The sequence below is a fragment of the Chrysoperla carnea genome, chromosome 1, assembly GCF_905475395.1.
Source record: "Chrysoperla carnea chromosome 1, inChrCarn1.1, whole genome shotgun sequence".
Taxonomy (NCBI): domain Eukaryota; kingdom Metazoa; phylum Arthropoda; class Insecta; order Neuroptera; family Chrysopidae; genus Chrysoperla; species Chrysoperla carnea.
Genome location: NC_058337.1, coordinates 17,407,584 through 17,426,689, shown reverse-complemented (window position 1 = coordinate 17,426,689; position 19,106 = coordinate 17,407,584). Strand labels below are relative to the sequence as shown.

The following is a 19,106-nucleotide window of genomic DNA, read 5'->3' as shown; positions in this document are numbered from 1 at the left end:
GTGAGCAAGAAAAATCATAATTCTCTCGGTGACTTAAACAGTGAGAAAAATAGATTTCCGGGGGGAAATAAGAAATATTTAAAATTATTATTGGGCTGCTTGAAACTTGAATTGCGCTTAAAATATTTTAAATCGAATGTTAATAAAATGAATACTTAAAAATATGACACAACGGATTTTAATTATATTAATTAACATGTGGTGGTACTAATTACATAATCATCATCAGCAGCAATATCAATTATATCATCCGTACTACTTATCACGGTGGTGGATACCATTTTAGGATCAGTCTGCTCCTTGTTTTGTAATACCGTGTTAATATTACTTACGCCCATCAATGGAACTTGTGGAGTCGCATTTATAGTGGAATTCATATGTTGAAACATACCACTATAATATTTAACTGCAACATCAGATGTGGTGAAAATTTCATGTTGGGGTCCAAAACAAGCTTGTAGCTTAGGGGATTTATTTTTATTATTATTATTTGGACCTGCTTCATAAAGGTTCATACAATTTAAATCATAAAGTATCGGTGGAACTAATCCATGAGTAAATAATCCATAATTGGGCGGTACTCCAAAGTTTACTATACTATTTGCATTCCATTTAGGTATATTTAAATAATCATTGGCTACTACTAAATCCAGAACCTTCTTTTGTGTTTCTGCTGTGATTTTTGAAGGAAACTGGAAAATAAGGAAGATAAAGGATTATTTGGGACTCCAAGAAATTATAGGTGGCACTTTAATGGTGGTTGAAGAGGGTGTAAATATCTATCTTCATGACATAAACAAACAAAAATCATAGAACATATAATCTATTATTTATAAAATTCACAAGGAAAAAAATTATTTGATTGCTTATATCTTTTATATTTATCGATGAATTTTAATTTTGATTTTAGATCTTGTCACCCATTCTCGCACATTTTCAAATTTTAACGAAAGATACATAGAAATCGACATTAGGAAATTGTGTCATTCAATAAGCCTTTGCCCTGATGACGATTTCAATGTATCTTTCATTAAAATTTGAAAATGTGCGAGAATAGATGACAAGATCTGAAATCAAAATTAAAATATAGATCGATAAATATAAAAGATAGCATCAATTAAATCTTACTCTTGCAAAACAACTTTTGATATGCAGTCTCTATGGCAATTGTTGTTTATGACGCCACCAAGTGTTATTTTCCTTTCTTTCTATTTGTGCATTTAAATCCTTCATTTTTTCGTAGTTATTGATGTTATCCAAAAATTGATTTCACACGATGTTTTGGCTCGGTAACGATCGTCTATTGAAGCAATAAAAAATTTTTAGGGCAAAGGCCCATTTTATGTTCTAAGATAATGTTTACACCCTCCTCTAAATTTCACATTTAAATCAATAGAGATCAGCTAAGTATTTTGGAGTTGTGAATACAGTTTGAGTTTTCTTTTTAATCTATCCGTTTTTAAGAACAAGTTGTATATTCAGCAAACATGATACAAAATATACAACAAGCATTACATATTTGCCGTGTGGAAAGCATCGTACAACGAATGCCATATATTTGTGACGAAGTTGTTCGGGGTTTCGTATACACTAATTGTTATATGCAAAACACTGGCGAATCCAGCCATATATTTGATGTTTTTTTTGATTTGAATTTTCGATTTTTCCGTCTATCCTATTATATACTTAAAATTTTTTTGTTTAATTTCTTCATATTTAAGAACGGAACACATGTGGCAAAAATTACATAATACACAACAAACATTACATCTTTGATATGTGGAAACATTCGTACAAGTAACATCAAATTTGCGACCAAGTTGTTGAGTGTGTGGTATATATACATTTCTTTATATGTAAAACACTGAATAATCGACCCACATGTTCATGTCTGTGTACAGGAATCATCCAAGGAGGGGTAGGAGTTCAAACTTTTGTTTATCATGTGAGGTCATAAAGTCATCAAAAACAAGGAACTCATTGAGCGATGCTAAACCGTTTATCCGATATTCTGACATTATGGATCTAAAGTACGTTTTGAGACGACGCAAAGTTGTATAGCAGCGTTCATTCGTAGCTGCCACAGTTAAAACTGCCAGAACGCGAAGCATTTGGTAGGTATTTGGAAACATATCTTCATTGCAGATATCGAGCGCTTCGGGTGAATTTTGTCGATCCAGATGCCATGGAAATCATCGTGTATAATTAAAGAATATGGTTTAAAAAGTTGAGCGCAAGTGTCTTTATCAAAATATTGGATTTTATTGTGAAAGGCACCAGCAAAATTTGATAAAATATTGCCATCATTCAAAAATCGATCCTAAATCCACAGAAATTCCAAAACCATCTAAATCGTGTTCTAATAGTTAAAACAACTGTTTTGTTACACACCTCCGCCCCTCCCCGTTGATCTTCGGTACATTACGTAAGTCTTAATCTTCGGGGAAAATATGATTAAAAATAAAATTGAGAAATATTATGTGATTTGTTTTAGAAAGAATGTGTAGTAGTGTTTTTAATTGCATTTAAAGATTATGGGTCTGTCAGACCCTACCGTAATAAATGTTATTTTGGACAATGATAATTAATTATGGTTCATAATAAATTGAAAAGTTAATGTATTGAAATAATCATTATGAATTTTTATTAAAAATGGCTACAATTCTCTCTGTTAAACTAAAAATTATTTTTAATAACATAATTATTAACAATATAATTTTTAAATAATGATTAATAATAATAATAATAATGAAATATTTTTTCCTTGTAAATATTTTTTTGTTTAATTATAATGAAATACATAATAAATTAATAACTTCTGTTGGTTAAACTTACTATTTTATGAAAATTTTATGTAAGATGGAAAAAAGAAACATAAAAAATAAAGTAAGGGCACGGGCACTATAAGTTTTTACTTACTTCCCTTGGAAAAGTAAAATTTATTATTAATTATCAAAATTTGATCGCAAGTAATTCTTTGCTTGCTTTTTAATCATGAAAAATTTTTGGTAATATTTTAGCCTCTTAAGTAACTTGCTTATCAAATATTGTGAATACGATTTTATACCATGATTTTAAAAAAATTATACTACGATTTAAAAAAAAAAAATTGATTGATTGACAACTAGTGTAGAAAATTAGGTTTTCGTAATAAGATGTGTACATATACATGAGCTAAACTCTAATACTGCATTAAATGAGTGAGAATATAAAACACAATAACAGTAGTCAATAAACTGTCCGTCTAGTGGTTTACACCAGCATTCATTTTAATTAACCAGATTGTATTAATTTCATAGCTCACTAGGAAACCACACTACTTTCGAAACGAAATATTATATTTTGGGCTATTCTAAGCATTTTTTGTTACATGAGATTATTTTCCTAAAATGAAAAAAAATTCAAAAAAACAACCATTGGATCTTATATTTTGGGCTATTTTAAGCATTTATGTGACATTTTTTCCTAAAAATTCACTGTTTTTGAGATACAAGTGTTTGAAGGAAAATTCTAATTTTGATCAAAAGTTGATATTGCCGAAATTGACGTTTATGTAATTTCGATCAAATAATTGATTTGAAACTTATTGGATCTCATATTTTGGACTATTTTAAACAGTTTTTGTCCTTTGACTTTTTTCCCCTAACCTCACCGTTTTTGAGATGTAAGCCTCATAAAAAACTCGCATTTTTAAACTAAAACATTGCTATCAATGGAATTAACGAATAATTGTGATCAAATATTTAATTTAACAAGTGAAAACAAACAATGGACTGAGTTAATAGTTGAAATGCCATGTATAGACAGTGTTGATGACGCAATTGTTTGTTTTTTGACGTCATGTAAATAAAAAAAGATATCCACTTTTAAATAGCCACACACACATAACTGATATTCCCATATATGAATACATACTATAAACTTTGCACCTAATTAGCACCCTTTTGGATAAACGGTGATGTTTACAAGAAAATATCTCAAACAAATGTTGTTTATTTTTTTATAAGAAACATTTTTTACATTTAAACTTTTGTTCTATCTCTAACGGTTTACAAGATGGGTTCTACGGACCCAAGACCCAATTGACCCATGTTGCTCATTTACGAACTTGAACTCACTTTTTACGTCCTGAGAATGCTATAAAAATTTCAGCTCGATATCTCTTTTCGTTTTTGAGTTATCGTGTTGGCAGACAGACGGACAGACAACCGGAAATGGACTAATTAGGTGATTCGATGAACACCTATACCAAAATTTTGTTCGTAGCATCAATATTTTTAAGCGTTACAAACTTGGGACTTAACTTAATATACCATGTATATTTCATATATACATGGTATAAAAACGATTAAATTTATGTTATTTGGACTATTCTAAGTACTTTTTGTGTTTCGCCATTTTTCGCCTTACCTCAAAATTTTCGAGATTTAAGCGCTTTAAGCTTTTTTTAACTGCGCTTATATCTGGAAAACGTTGAGGTATAGTGAAAAATGACAACATAAAAACGGTCAAAGAGCCCAGTATTGTTAAAAGTCGACACAACCAATGTCGTCATTGATATCGTGACCCATCTATGCGGTCGGGTAATCAAATATGGTAGTATTTCGCATACGCCTCTCTGCAAAGCGAAGTGTATATTTTCTGGCATCACAAAAAAATAAACTTTATGAGATAATTTTTGAAAGGAACAAAAAATTTATTCACAATTCGTTTTATTTAAGTTTAAAGTTCGAGCCCCCTTTTTAATGGAAAATACTATAACAATGCAATATGAATTTTTTGAATAGTTAAGATTTTCCTTAAAACATGGTACATTAAAATATTTTTAGTGGAAATGGTCTTTGTTAATAAAACGTTGGCCCATTTTCAGAAACCTTCTTTTTAAAGACAGAATAAAACAATGAATTTAAAAATCTTTTTGTAAATTAGACTTACTTGTTTTGTGAGTAATTCACACAAGTATGGAACAACAACTTTCGAATTGCAATTTAGAATATAAATAATGATCGTAATAAAATGTGTAGGGAGGTTAGTAGGAAATTTTATCAATTTTTTTTATGGCATTAAAAGCCATTAAAAAAACCTAAATTGTTGAAATATATTTAGTAAGTTATTTTTTAAGTTAGACCTTCGCCTTTCGCTTTTATATCCCTTAAATACCGTTAGGAAGTTTAAGAATCGAATTCTAAATACTAAAAGCCATTTATATCCAAATTTTTGAGCTGGATAATAATTTTGACGATATTTTTAATGACCATTTGTATAGGGCGATTGCACTATTTGACCCACCCACAATTATGAAAATAAAAAATTATTTTACTTGATAAAAGTTTAACCACCAGTGTATTAATTTTTTTATATTCGATTTGTTAAAAAGTATACACCCTTATATTTCGAAAACAAAATCAATAAACGCAAAAACACGTATCAGCTTATTTTAATAAAATTGAAAAATATAGTATGGGGTAAATCTACCTGGTTTTGACAAGTCGGAAAATTTTAGAGGAAGGATAATTTTTTTAAATATGTTTATTTTGTTGTAAAAAACAGAGAAAAGGATCCGGTTCCGGAACGATCCGCATGACCTTCTGCACGTGATTTTAGGCTAATTTATCTCGGCATTGTTTTCTTTGGTGATGTTTTCTCGAATATTTCTGCTTCTATCGTTTGGATTGAGGCGAATAAAAAAAGAATTGTTTGTTATGAATTTTTGCCCTTTGAAAATACACTAATTTTAAACCCTTTGAAAATACATTACTGGAATCGGCAACAGAGTGAGAACCACGTCTCAATGTAGGACAAGGATAATAAATTTCGTATTGTGTTTCTCTGTCAGCTGTTTGAATATTGTATTTTTGTCTTTGTTAATCTATTCTGTGAACCCAAAATATACATACATACTTGGTATACGTTGGGTTTATATATTAAGGAATATGATCTAAGGATATACCTGTTTGAATTTCGAAAAAATTTTTATTTGCGCCATCTTTTATGCGAAGCAGTACAGTTCTATTTAAAAAAAATAATGATAATAATATTAGCCCCTAGCCGTTTGACCACGAAAATGAAATTACATTAATTATTAATTATGAAAAAATAAATATTGTAATTTCAATCTTCCTAAAAATGAGCTGTTCATATGTGTTTCCGAAATATACGGATGTAAACTTTTTTTTAATCACCTATATAAGTATAATAAAATGAATATATTAAAGAAACTGATTTTCCAATGAATATCATAAGTTGTCAACTTATAAATGTTTTTTCTTCATAATTTTTGCATACATAAAACATATAATTAATCAATAATAATGATTTTGTACAGTTAACAGTGGTATACTTAAAAACTATACATGTATATAATTTTTTTTTTCTTGTTTCTAAAATTTGTAATTCTATTTATTTGAGTTTTTAAAATTGTTTTCATTTGCCATACTTTCAATGATATTTGGTTTAAATGGTAAATTTTCTTTTGATTTTTTAGGCCAAATATTTCTTATTTTATTTATATGCATTTATTTTTAAAAAAAATTTTCCCTCGTATAAATCTCACAGCAAAAATAATATTTAATTGAATTATGACAGACAATTGTATTAAAAAAATTGAGCGTAAATTGGTTAATTAGACTTTTCTGTGATTCAACTTTCTAGTAAAAATTTATAGATTTATTTCGTTTTTATAATGGTCATATGTAAACAGGCTTTGACACTAGATTAGAACAAAATTATTTTCGTCTATTTATCAAAGGTTTTCATTTATTCGTTGTTACACACTAGCAAAAATCCGATGTATGTAGGATAAAATTCACAGACATTAGTAAATCAATTTGGAGTTGGAATGGTGTCATTATAATTAGAGTTATAATATATATTAGAACTCTTTAACGAATTTTAAACGGTTTTCCATCTTCCGATCTTAAATTTTTTTTCACCATATTGAAAATTAGCCGAAAAACAATATTTGAATAGTTGTAGGTGTACAAATCGTAGTGAAAGAAACATACAATTACTAATTAGTATTTCATGAATAAACGTTTTTGTACTCCACTTTAGATTTCAAAACTGATTTTTGAAAAGACGAATTGTTAAGAAAATCGCTAATTTCAGGTATTTCGGGATGAATGTGGTATTTTCAATAGGAATTTGAAATTATTAATTTGCGCTGATAGATTATAAAATATAAAATTTGTATATAATAATAAAAACACGTCAAACGATAATCGGATTCTCGTATTCGATTAATTTGTGACCGATTTATACCAGTTTTAAATTCAGTACTGTGATAAATATATTTATTTTCTTTTTGCAATCGAAATATTCATTTTGGATCAACCTATCGAGAGATAGGGAATTGTGAAGCCGGCGAGCTTGCTAGAAATGGCACAAAGCTGTCGGACACAAGCGTCAATATTCATCCGGGGGTTCCATTTGGGAAATGCAAACTGCTCCTGAATGAGGATATCTTTAAAAAGTCCAATATTAGATGGAGGGAGTAACGTACTTGTGGTACTATAAAACAGATATAGTATGAGTACAATGGTAGGCGTTCCGAAAACCTAATATAGCTTCAAAGGGCTTTCATAACCAAAATCGTTGCGGCTATTATAGAACACTGGTGCTAGGAGTCAGGCAAGCTGAACCAACCAGCGCACAACGATTGCCACGAGGAAATGGACTCACTTGAAACAGACTTTCTTTGACGATCTCTACGACCTGAAGTTCGTCGACGTCAAAGCAATCCTGCTGGTCTTAAACACTCCCAACCTTTTTCGGTATCAAACGGACACTATGGTCTAAGTGTGTGCCATCCCAGAACAACCACTCTACTAAGTCTAGTCTAACCTAGCAAGAGATTGAATTTGCAGAAACAAAAAGATACAACTTTTTGCTATGGAATACATTAAGATATGACGTTTTTAGAGAAATTTTGATTCGGTTGGGGTATTTCTAAAGGTAAAAACTTCTAAATTCTATTTAAACTATAAATATAGGTAACACAATAATTAGAGCAATTTAATAGGATAAAATTGGCAATTCTCGACATAGTAGGTAACGGTTTAATTTTAAAAAAATTTTCTAAAATAATCTGAGAAAATTTAATCCGAATTATGAAATGCTAGTGGTCATTTCACGTAGTCGCCACTCCATGAAACGAAATAAAAACATAATCTTCAACAATTTTCTTAATGTTATCAAAATTTTGCATGTGCTGATCATAGTTCCAAAACCTGCATGACCAACATTTTCTAATTATTAAAAAAAAAAAAAAAAAAAAATTTGACGGGTACAAGAAACTATACATAAGCTACAAACAAGATTAAATACAATCACAAAAATAACTGCATTTAACATTTTCAATTTACACAATATTTTACAAAAAAGTATTAAAATGGTCGTTTTTTTTTTAAATTTAAAAAACCCTTTTCCTTATCATTTTTCCATACAGCAATTTACTTACGTACATCATTTGACTATTTATGTTTTATTTTTGTTCAAATAGAATCAAAATATTAAATATCAATCTACAAATTACATTTATATTTGATAAACTTCAATGGACCTTTTGATATTTCTATATATTATTTTTTTAATATAATTTAGTTTATAATAATATAATATAATAATAATTTTTAAAAACAAAATCATACATACAAAATAACCTATTTAAATTGAATCAAACAATTTGTTGGAAGCATTTACTCTGTAAAAGTGTTGTTAATCAAGATACATTTTTGCCTTTGTGTCTAGATACATTATGTATTTAATAAATTTATAGATTATAGATTTATAATTATTTTAAAAACGATTAAAACTTTTAAAGATTACAATGTTTAAAATTCAAACAAAAATATTCATTATAAATGTATAAAAATTATTTTTGCTTAAGAATCGATTATTTAAATTATTAAAAAATAAAATGCATATATTTTTCGCCGTATTTAATAATTTCTAAGTTGGATGACATACACGCTACTATCCAAACTTGGCCGTCTATCCTCTAGCGACAGCGTTAATATTTTAACGTAATGTAAACTTCAATGTAATATTTTTACTTTACTGATGGAAGAAGTTTAGTTTCTATTTATTTAATTTTATGATAAATATAGAAATAAAAAAATTTCTCTATTATATGTAAAAGCGTTAAATATTCAAAATTTATTGGCGAGTTAATTTTTATTATTATTATTCGCGATTTAAGTTTACCATGGCGCGGCGTAGTGGTTATCGCTGAAAGCTTTAAAAGAGATTGGGATAGAGTAAATTTGTTCAAGGGAGAGTCATGCCAAATATCAATACTTAAATTTATGATTGGCTGTAGCTTTTATATTAACCAATTTGTTTGCTATACCTTGAACAACTCTAGATAGGAATGAAGAGTAGTGCTATTTATAGCGAACTTAAATCGCGAATTCGAATAATTAAATGTATCTAGATACTTGGACTATATGTAGGAATTTAACAATACTGTTTTTACTTTTAATATATTTTTTGGAATAAATAAATTATAAGGAAGCGCATAATAATTGGAATGTATTTTTTGTGATTCGAATATAATTTAAATTATTTTTAATTTGGCAAATTTAGCATAAATTTTACCTATACATTTCTGATAATAACTAATTACCTATATTTTCATAAAATGAAAATCATTCACTTTTTTTTTTTAAACAAAAAATATTTGAACAAATTAACTTTAATAAATTTAAGGCACCATATAAAATTTTCTTAATTTTTGAAATGATATTTTTTTAAAAAATATTTCCAACAACTTTTTTTTTTAAATGTTAGAAAAGAAAAATATTTGAGAATAAAAAAATGATTTTATCAAATATTTTTCTAATAGTAAACGGTGAATTGACTATCTAACGATTTTTAAATATATATTTTTTAAATTTATTTCTTTTACTAATATTAACGATATTTTTTTTTAATCATGCATACATACATTTAAAGTTCATCCTATTTTTTAATTAATTAATTTATTTATTTTATTACTAATTACTAAAAACATTTATAATAAGAATATTATTTTTCTGATTTTGTACAACTATTTATAGCTTAGTAAAAATATACAGCTGATAATTTATTGTTGACGAATTTTAAATTTCATAAATTTTGATAATAATAAATATATTGTGTATGGGAGCTATTTTCAAAAATTTTGTTTTCAATACAAATTTTATAGAATTATTTCACAAGTAGCCTAAGCCCTCAAATAAATAATAAATGATACAACTTTTTTTGAAAATATTTTATTGAATTCTAATTGTTTAAAAAATTTCCTAATTAAAAAAAAAAAATTATTTTAAATAGTAATTAGAATTCAATACAAGTTCGAGATATACAAAGATAAAAATTATTATAAACTTTATTTGAATTGTATTATCTCGAAAGTGTGTTTGGCCAAATGTTTATATGTTCTTTTACTATTATTTCTGTACACGGAAACTCAAATCAAATTTTTTAGCAATGTTAATGATCTGTATTTCGTATAAATTCCAAATAAATTAGATTTTATTACAATTTAACACATACTTAAGATTTGTAGTAAGTTAAACAAAGCGAACTCAAATTGGAGATAAAGAAAAATAATATTTCTGTATTACTAACATTCCAATTTATAATATTCCATTTTTGTATGATTCCTTCCCGTTAGGGTTTTGGATTTGGAAAGTAATTTTATTCGATTTTAGGTGATTCGAAATTTTATTTCTTAGTGCAGATAAAACATTTAATTAAAATCGTTGATACCCTTGTTTTATGGCTGCAGTGCGATTAGTGTAGTTACCCTTTATAATAAAGATTGTACAATAATACAAGTTTTAATTTTGGAATAAAAAGTTATTGAAATTAAATATTTTTATTGAAATAAAGAGTACACAAATTGTCGAACAAAATTTCCAACAAATGGTTGCTATGAGTCTATTGATACAGTGTAGTTCCTAATTCCAACAGAGTTTCTTTTATAATAAACCGCAATATTTGTGTAATCTTTATTTCAATAAAAATATTTACAAATTTTCAATGAACAATGCTGTTTATTCCAAAATTAAATATTAGATTTTTTTGGAATACCATTTATAAACAGTTCCATTACTTTAAAATTATTGTTAGAAATCCTGCTGATTTTTCTAAAAGATAATAATAGCTAGGTTTGATAGTTTTGCAAATAAATATTTTTAATAAAAATTTCGTACATTTTTACTAGGCTACCAAAAGAAAAAGTAAAGAAATATTTGCATAACTTTACTTCATTTTAAATATTATCAAGACGATTATGGTATTTAGAGCGATGAGAAATTAAATTGATTATGGAAGGAAGAAAAAATGTCTACTAAATTTTGTCAGAAAAACAATAATTATATTGGTCCCGAAAATGTTTTCTAAGTTTTTGAAAAATCATGATCTATTTTGAATATTGTTGCTGAAGATATGTTGTAAAAATTTAAAATTTTGTTAAGTAAAAATTATTCCTAAATAGTAATTAAAGTCCCAACCTTTTTACTTTAAAAAAGGCACAATTTAGTATGTATTTTTTTTTCTTTTTTAATTTTATTATTATTTATTTAATTTAGTTAGTAAATAACAATTATACTAAAAAATTTGGCTAGTAATGAATTTGTTTTTATTCATTATTTGGCATTCATTAACCAATATGTTTAATTTTTTTGATTATTTTTATAATTCAATTATTTCATCAATTAAAAATTAATTTATTAAGGATTAATAATACTTACTTACAATTTATACCAAGATCAAGCAGTAAGATAATGTCACTGTTAGTAATGCAAATCAGTTTTATTGAATAATATTTATTTAGGAATACAAAAATGTAAAACAAAATACTTAGTTCGTCAACTGAAAACTTAATGTTTTGCCAAAAACAGTTTTATCTTTACCAAAAAATATTGAAATCTTTTTGATAAGGCAAGTATAAAAACATTGATTTAGAATGATAGGATGATCAGGCACGTAAAGAATCATGAAAATGTGCTTTTTTAAATTTTACTTTACTAAGACAATTTTTTTTACTTGTTTTACGCATCCAAAGATTTCATTTAAGTCTCAAAATTTTGAACCCCCCGCCAAAACAGAAGAGTGGGAACAGCATAGGATAATTGACAGCCCCAATAGATACTTCTTATGTGCTATCTGCATACAAATTTTCGATCTATCCCAATTTGGAGGGAAAGTGTGTTTTTCTATTGGGAATCCATACAACAAAGAAAAAACAACATCCAAATCGATTCATTCGTTTATGAGCAACGATGCCAACAGATATACACACAAATACACATTTTAAACTTCTACCCTTTTTTTTGCTTCGTAGGTTAAAAATACATACATTCAATGTATTCTAAGTTCAAAATGTGTATTTGTAACGCCGTTGCTCATAAACAAATGAACCGATTTGGATTTAATTTAATTTTTTGTGTGAAGTTTCAGTTTGGAGGCCCTCCAAATTGAGTTTGGAGGGCCAAAGTATCTATTGGGGCTGTTAATTATCTTGCACTGTATCTTCTGTTTTAGCGGAGGGTTGGAAATTTTGAAACTGTTAAAAGAAATCTTTGGATACACAAAACAAGTAAAAAAATATATTGAATATATTGGCAGTAGATAACAGTATTTGTTAGGTTTCGTAACCTAAATAATACAAAAATCAAAGTCGTTGTTTCTACACTAACTTTTCAAAAACTTGATAACTTTTTATTAAAATTGTTCTTAAAATCCCATGATTCATTTGAGTACTGTTTTCACTTTAACTAATATGTCATAATATTCGTTTTATTCATAACGGAACTGTTTTCTTAAACAATTAACGTTTATGTAAAACAGCTGATTCGACAATGCATCTACGGGATATCCATTGAACATTTCCTTATGCTTTTCGTTCGATCTTCACATCGACTTAAAGGTTTTTGTAAATAAATTTATAAAATATGTTTTTGCATGCTTACTGCTTGGTCTAAGAATATAACAATATTAACAAATGTTGAGAATAATTTGCTCAATTTTGAGATATATATTAAAAATAAAATTTACATAACACAAATTAAAAAAAGAATTAAAAAATTTTTTTCTTAATTTCATTATTCATAAGTTTTCGTAATGAATTAGTTGTTGATAATATTTCGGCCAGACAATTAAACAAACTATTTGTTAATATTTTAAAATTTTCTTTTTTTTTTTTCTTTCTTTTTAAAACTTTCTTTGCAGCGAATCTTTTGTGTTATAAGATTTTTCTAAATTGCTATCCGATATTTTATTTTTTCGATATTCTAATGGTTGTCGACATTTTGAAGTTAATTTGAATTTTTCTTTTATAAAAAAATGAAAAATAACATTTGTTTCAGTTTTTAACATTTAATATTTCAAAATAACAACAAAACAAATTCTATTCATATTCACTTGGAGTTCTAGCGCTTCTCTATCGTTATAAAAAGTTCGATTAATAAATAGGAAATCTCAATTTCTCGAATCGCATTTTTTTGTTAGGGTTGTTATAACTAGTTTAAAACTTAAAGCTTAACATGACATTAAAGGAGTAATTTATATTGAAAATTGTGATCTCTCTAGTAAGTATCTTAGTAAGTTACTTATGGGTAATTTTTGCATAGCATGTGGGTTTTTAAACTTCAAAAAGTCATTTCTGCGTTCAAGCCAGATCCATTGTTTCATAAAAAAATTGATATAGCTCATTTTTTTTTAATTGACTTCCAGAATAAGCAAAATAGACCTTTTTCACATTTTTTTTCTTTTTTTTAAATGAAAGTAAATGTCTTGATAAATGGGCAAATTTTTTTCTCCAATTTTTTTGAAGCCATATGACCAAGAAAACAGACAATGAAAAACATTAAAATTCAAATTGGCGAAAACGATCCGGAAATACACGATGTTACAAGAAGGTTGGTTTGACGTTATTTAAAATTGATAATAGTGATATATTAATACAACTGTTGACACTGTTTTATTGTCATTGCTAGTCGGATTGACATCACAGACCACGTGTGCGGTGGAGCCAAAAAAAATCGTTTTAAAATATTTCAAATAATGCGACTTTTTAACAATTTTTTTCAAAGTGCTTTTATTGTTAAAAATGCATAATTTTTGAGTTACAGGCTCTACTCGACCTATATTTTCATAAGAAAATTATCAAAAAGCATTTCTGTTTTTCATGAAAAAGGTCTATTGCGCCTTTCAAGAATGTTTATATTGAAAAAAATTAACAATTTGGTGAAGTTTTTGATATGGAAGTGTGAATAGACTATGTTTTTTGAAAAATCGTATAATAACCACCCGACACAAGAAAGATCCGCTAAGTCATTTATATCGGATTTAGCTGATATATGCTTGAAACTCGAAAAATAAGTTTTATCGATAAAAATGCTTTAAATGCTGTTCGGTGTATAGGCGCACCCCTAAAGCAGGTATTAAACCTAACTAGGTTTTCAGAACGAATTGAAAAGTTTTACCCAAAATTGTTATTTCGTATAAATTGTTTCTGCAGAATTTAGGAACACTTCGAAAAAAAATTCAAACAAATGTGGTTTGTTTTTCAATAAAGACCATTTTTGTTCAAATTAAATGAAGAAACGCGCTAAGTTAGACTTTTGATATCAATTACTGTCGAAATTAAAGTGTTGGTCTAGTGTTTGCCAGTTATGAATCAGAATGAGTTTTTAATTGAACCTGAAAATTTATATCGAATTCAATAACCGTATAAGATGTGTGCCTTTGAAACTAACATTTTTCCTTTGAAGCATTTTCCTTGATTAAACTTATTTTTCAATTTTCATGTATATGTCAAGTTAAAAACATCCGGTATAGGGAAAGTTTTGGAAAGTTCACTTACATTTTTAATTAAATCTAGCAAAATATCATTCCCGTAAATTACTCAAGCTGTTTTTAAAAATCAGAACATATTTCAGACTTTAATTTAAATTTTGAAACTTTCATTTTCTAGTATTTTTTAACTTATTTTCTATAAGTATTAGATTATTACAAAAAAATTTTTATAAATATTTTTTCAATAGATTTGTTGATCCGCAATAATTTGTATCTATTAATTATTTTACACACAAAAAATTCTACATTTAGTATGATCAAATAGTATCTGAAAAGTTATGATTGAGCTCATTCATTTCATCGAAATTAATTTTAGAATTTTCTTCATTAAATAAATCTATATTTAAAAATTCAAAATCTGGATTATTTGGTACTGTTAATGAATCAGACGTATCTGAAGTAGCGCCAACCAAATTAAGATTTGTATTCTCAGGTGTCGCTAATAATCGCCCTCTTTCTGTACCACTAAAAGCTTTCGAAAAAGCTGGCAACGGATGTTTTTCTGGAGATGGTTCACGTTTAACTTCCTGCGTATGACCACCACCATTTACAATATTTTGAGCTTTTGGTGATTTTCTAGATGAATCAAATTTAAATGCGGATGGTGATGTATTGCCGTGTTTGTGAGACTTTGGTGATTTTTGACTTTTTGGCGACGAGGACATTTTATTGTCAAATATTTTTGGTGATATTCGATAATGTATTAAATCTTTTGAACCATTTTTTGGCGAATGATTTGGTCGATTGTATGGTGACATTCGTGTTTCGTCTGAATGTAGTTTTGGTGACATTTTTGGATGATATGAAGATGCCACATGTGATATGGTTTCATGTTTATACAAGTTTGGATTGTAAGGTAATGATGGCATAGGTGTATTTGTACGAGGAGGATATTGTTCGATGATTCGTTGCGATGTTGATAAATCTTCTTTGGTAGGGACTATTGAATTGTCGATATGATTTTCCGTTTTTATTGATCTGTTTAAATCTTTTGGCGTTAATATATTTAAAGGATGTTGATTCTTCTGATAATTATAAGCCTAAATATAAAACAAAATAAAAATGAGATCTGAATTCATATTTATATTATAAATATTTTTAAAATCAACTTAATACTATTATTGTATAAATATTATCAAAGATAATAAATAAGATTTCTAGGATATTTCGAAATAAATTTCGATTTTTGCCCAAATTTCCTAGATAAAAAAAATTTTGATCTAGGATTCATTTTTTTTGTTGTATTACATAAATAGGTACGTATTTCGACTACCAAGTAGTCATCATCAGTATGTATTAGCTAATCGTAATTACTCTTATTGTATATGTAATTCGTTGCTAATTTGGTGGCGGACTACACATTGATGATTTCATGTACCTACAATTTATCCTGTTGTATCTATCAAATTGTGATGACAGTGACGTCAACCAATTAGCTTCGATCAGGTGACTGCTTTGCCAATGATCATGATCCTTTGGGCCAATGATATTCGAGTATTTTATCGACAGATTTTGACATTTAAAAAATCAAAATTAAAATTTTTCTATTATTCCAAGTGTCCCATATGATCTTTAAATCTTGTAATAATTTGTCTTCTATTTTGACATCCAATGAAATAAATTCCCGACTGTTGTTCGTAGTTAACTTTTAAAAGTTTTAACATACCCAATAAGAGTAATTACGATTAATTAATTCATACTGATGATGACTACTTGGTAGTCGAAATACGTATTTATATAATACAAAAATTGATCTAGGAAATTGGGACAAAAATCGAAATTTATTACTATTACAGTAGTCAGACGGTATAAATTTCACCCCAGTGGTATGGCACGGATGATTTCGAATTTAGAAAATTTTAACCATACCAAAAATGTTTCAGAGAGAAAAAATTATGTCCAAGTTTGTTTACATCTTACTCCCTGGAACAAAGATATTTGAAGTGAATTTTACACAGTGCAACTAAACAGTTGTTTTACTGAAGTGTTACATATTATTAAGGTTGAAATAAATTTTTCACTTACCTGAATTTAAAAAGCAAAATGTCTAGTGTAAAATAAAATAAAATAAAATTAAAAGACAAAGAGTCAGGATGAGGCACAAACACGTATTACAACAAAAATAAAGAAAATAATTTTCCAAAACAAAACAAAAATTTACAGATAAATAATAATTTTTATAAAAATGTATTTCAATAAAATAACGCTAACTGAAAATTATTTATAGTAAGCGAATAATAAAAATAATCTTATTTGCATTTTATTTTGAAAGATAACTACCGCTATAAAATTAATTAACGATTAAAATCATAGCATTATGTTTCATAACAATAATTTTTAAAATTTAATTTTTTTTCCTTTTTTTAAAGATGCAGCTGCAATGCCTCGAAATCACGCAAAATAATGAAAGAATTAATATAAATTGAAATAGATTTTCAAATCTAATGAAAATCATTAACCAGAACGCATTACGTCACTGGAAACATAACTGTGTGTACAATTATCTGGGATCGTAATTTGAGGCATTGTAACATTAAAATTGATATTAATATAAAAAGTTATTGACAATTTAAAAAGTTATCCTTCTCAAATTATGAATTGCTGTAATAGGAGATCTCACATTAAACTTTTTTTTACACAGGAAAAATTAATTTTGTAATTATGTAAAGGAAAAAGATGGTCACAGCGGTGGTCGTTCAAAATAATCATTTATCTCTGTCATCCAGTAAAATATTTTCCCCGACAGTTTTAAATAACCGCCATACCGCTACAAAGGCGGTAAATATTCGGAAAATTGTGCCAGGTTCTCGAGGTCTATTTTATAACATTATTTTATTGGCAAACCTTAATACAAATTATGGCAAATTGTCCGTTTCACAATTCCTCGTCCTATATATAATGAGCCAGCAATGCAACCTTCAACTCGATCATCTACCTACGTTAAGTCCGATTTACTCCAAAACGACTTGGATTTTTTTGGAAGAAGAGCGGCCAATGTTATTTTCGTTGCAATTGCATTGCATTGGTGGACGAATTGCCTAAATTGAAATTTTTAATTAACTCCGTTTTTGAAAAATTTAAATCCAAATTTGGATTTTTAAAAGGCATGAAAAATGTTATTTGTAAAATTTACATCATTGTAATTTCAAAATGGAGACATATCGCGAAAAAATGGATATTTTTACCTGCCTATATATATTTTGGTCCATTTTTACGAAAATCGAAAATGTTGATGTTTTTACAGTATTTTAATCCATTGAACATGGGTGAAAGTGGCTTTCATGGTATTCTGAATCTGCAGATATTTATTTTATTCATTTAATGGGGATTAAAGTAAAGGATTCAATTTTTCTTTAATAGTGATAGTAACCATTTGGATTATTAATTATATTTCTATAGGAGATTTGTCAGTGTATAGAACGTTTCTAACATCTTATACTGTCTTTCATCTTTTCATTTTTTCCATTTAATTAGTCGTTCGATACTAATCATCTCGATTAGTAAAACATAATTAAGTTTCAAAGCTTATAAAAATAATTAAATATCTAAAAAATTGCAATATTATTTTATTTTCATTACGTAAGATCTCCTATTTACAAAAACTACAAATAGCGTTAACAAATAACTGAAAATAAAAAATAAAAGGAAACTGGATATTGGTTCAAGGGATGGTTTTTAAAAATGAAAAATAAAATCAACATATTTAAAATTAAACTTTTATCTTAAAAAAAAAATTATTAAAGTATAGAAAAAAAGCCAAAATACATAAATTGCTTAATTATTTATATACATAGAAATTCTACCCAAAATTAATAACTTATTTTCAAAGTGTCCGTTTATTAATGTATAATTATAATTTTTCACATTATCATTACACATTATCATTTTCACGTTTTGTTATCATTTGACAAAACAAAAGTGATTTAACACAAAAGTCATTCGAATTGATCTGGAAACGTTAGTTATAATCAACTTCACTATGTTGAATGTTTCTAAATTAATGTAATCTATTACTTTATTGAGTCTTATTCTTGCTTTGTATCGAGGATAATAGAAAAGTTAAGCTATACTTTTCAACGAGAAAATTATGAGAAAAAAATATTTTCTAAGAAAAAACACTTTGAAAAAAATCCAAAAAGGTGCGAGAAAAGACGGAAAAAGCATTTTATTAAAAAAAACCAAAAATAGCGGGTTCGAACACTAAAAAAAAGTTTAGCTAAAGAGAAAACACGGTTTTATAAGGAAAAAATCGCGTTTTT

At 27.2% G+C, this 19,106-nt stretch overlaps 1 protein-coding gene across 1 annotated transcript in view; it reads right to left on the bottom strand.

The window, feature by feature from the left end:
• Positions 1-191: 191 nt before the first annotated feature.
• Positions 192-19,106, bottom strand: part of LOC123290875 — a 71,559-nt gene continuing 52,644 nt past the window's right edge. Inside the window, exons 6-7 of the mRNA XM_044871228.1 lie at positions 15,222-15,887; positions 192-692 (exon numbers count right to left, since the gene is read on the bottom strand). Coding sequence (XP_044727163.1) covers positions 192-692; positions 15,222-15,887 — 1,167 coding nt within the window. The remainder of the gene's footprint in view (positions 693-15,221; positions 15,888-19,106) is intronic.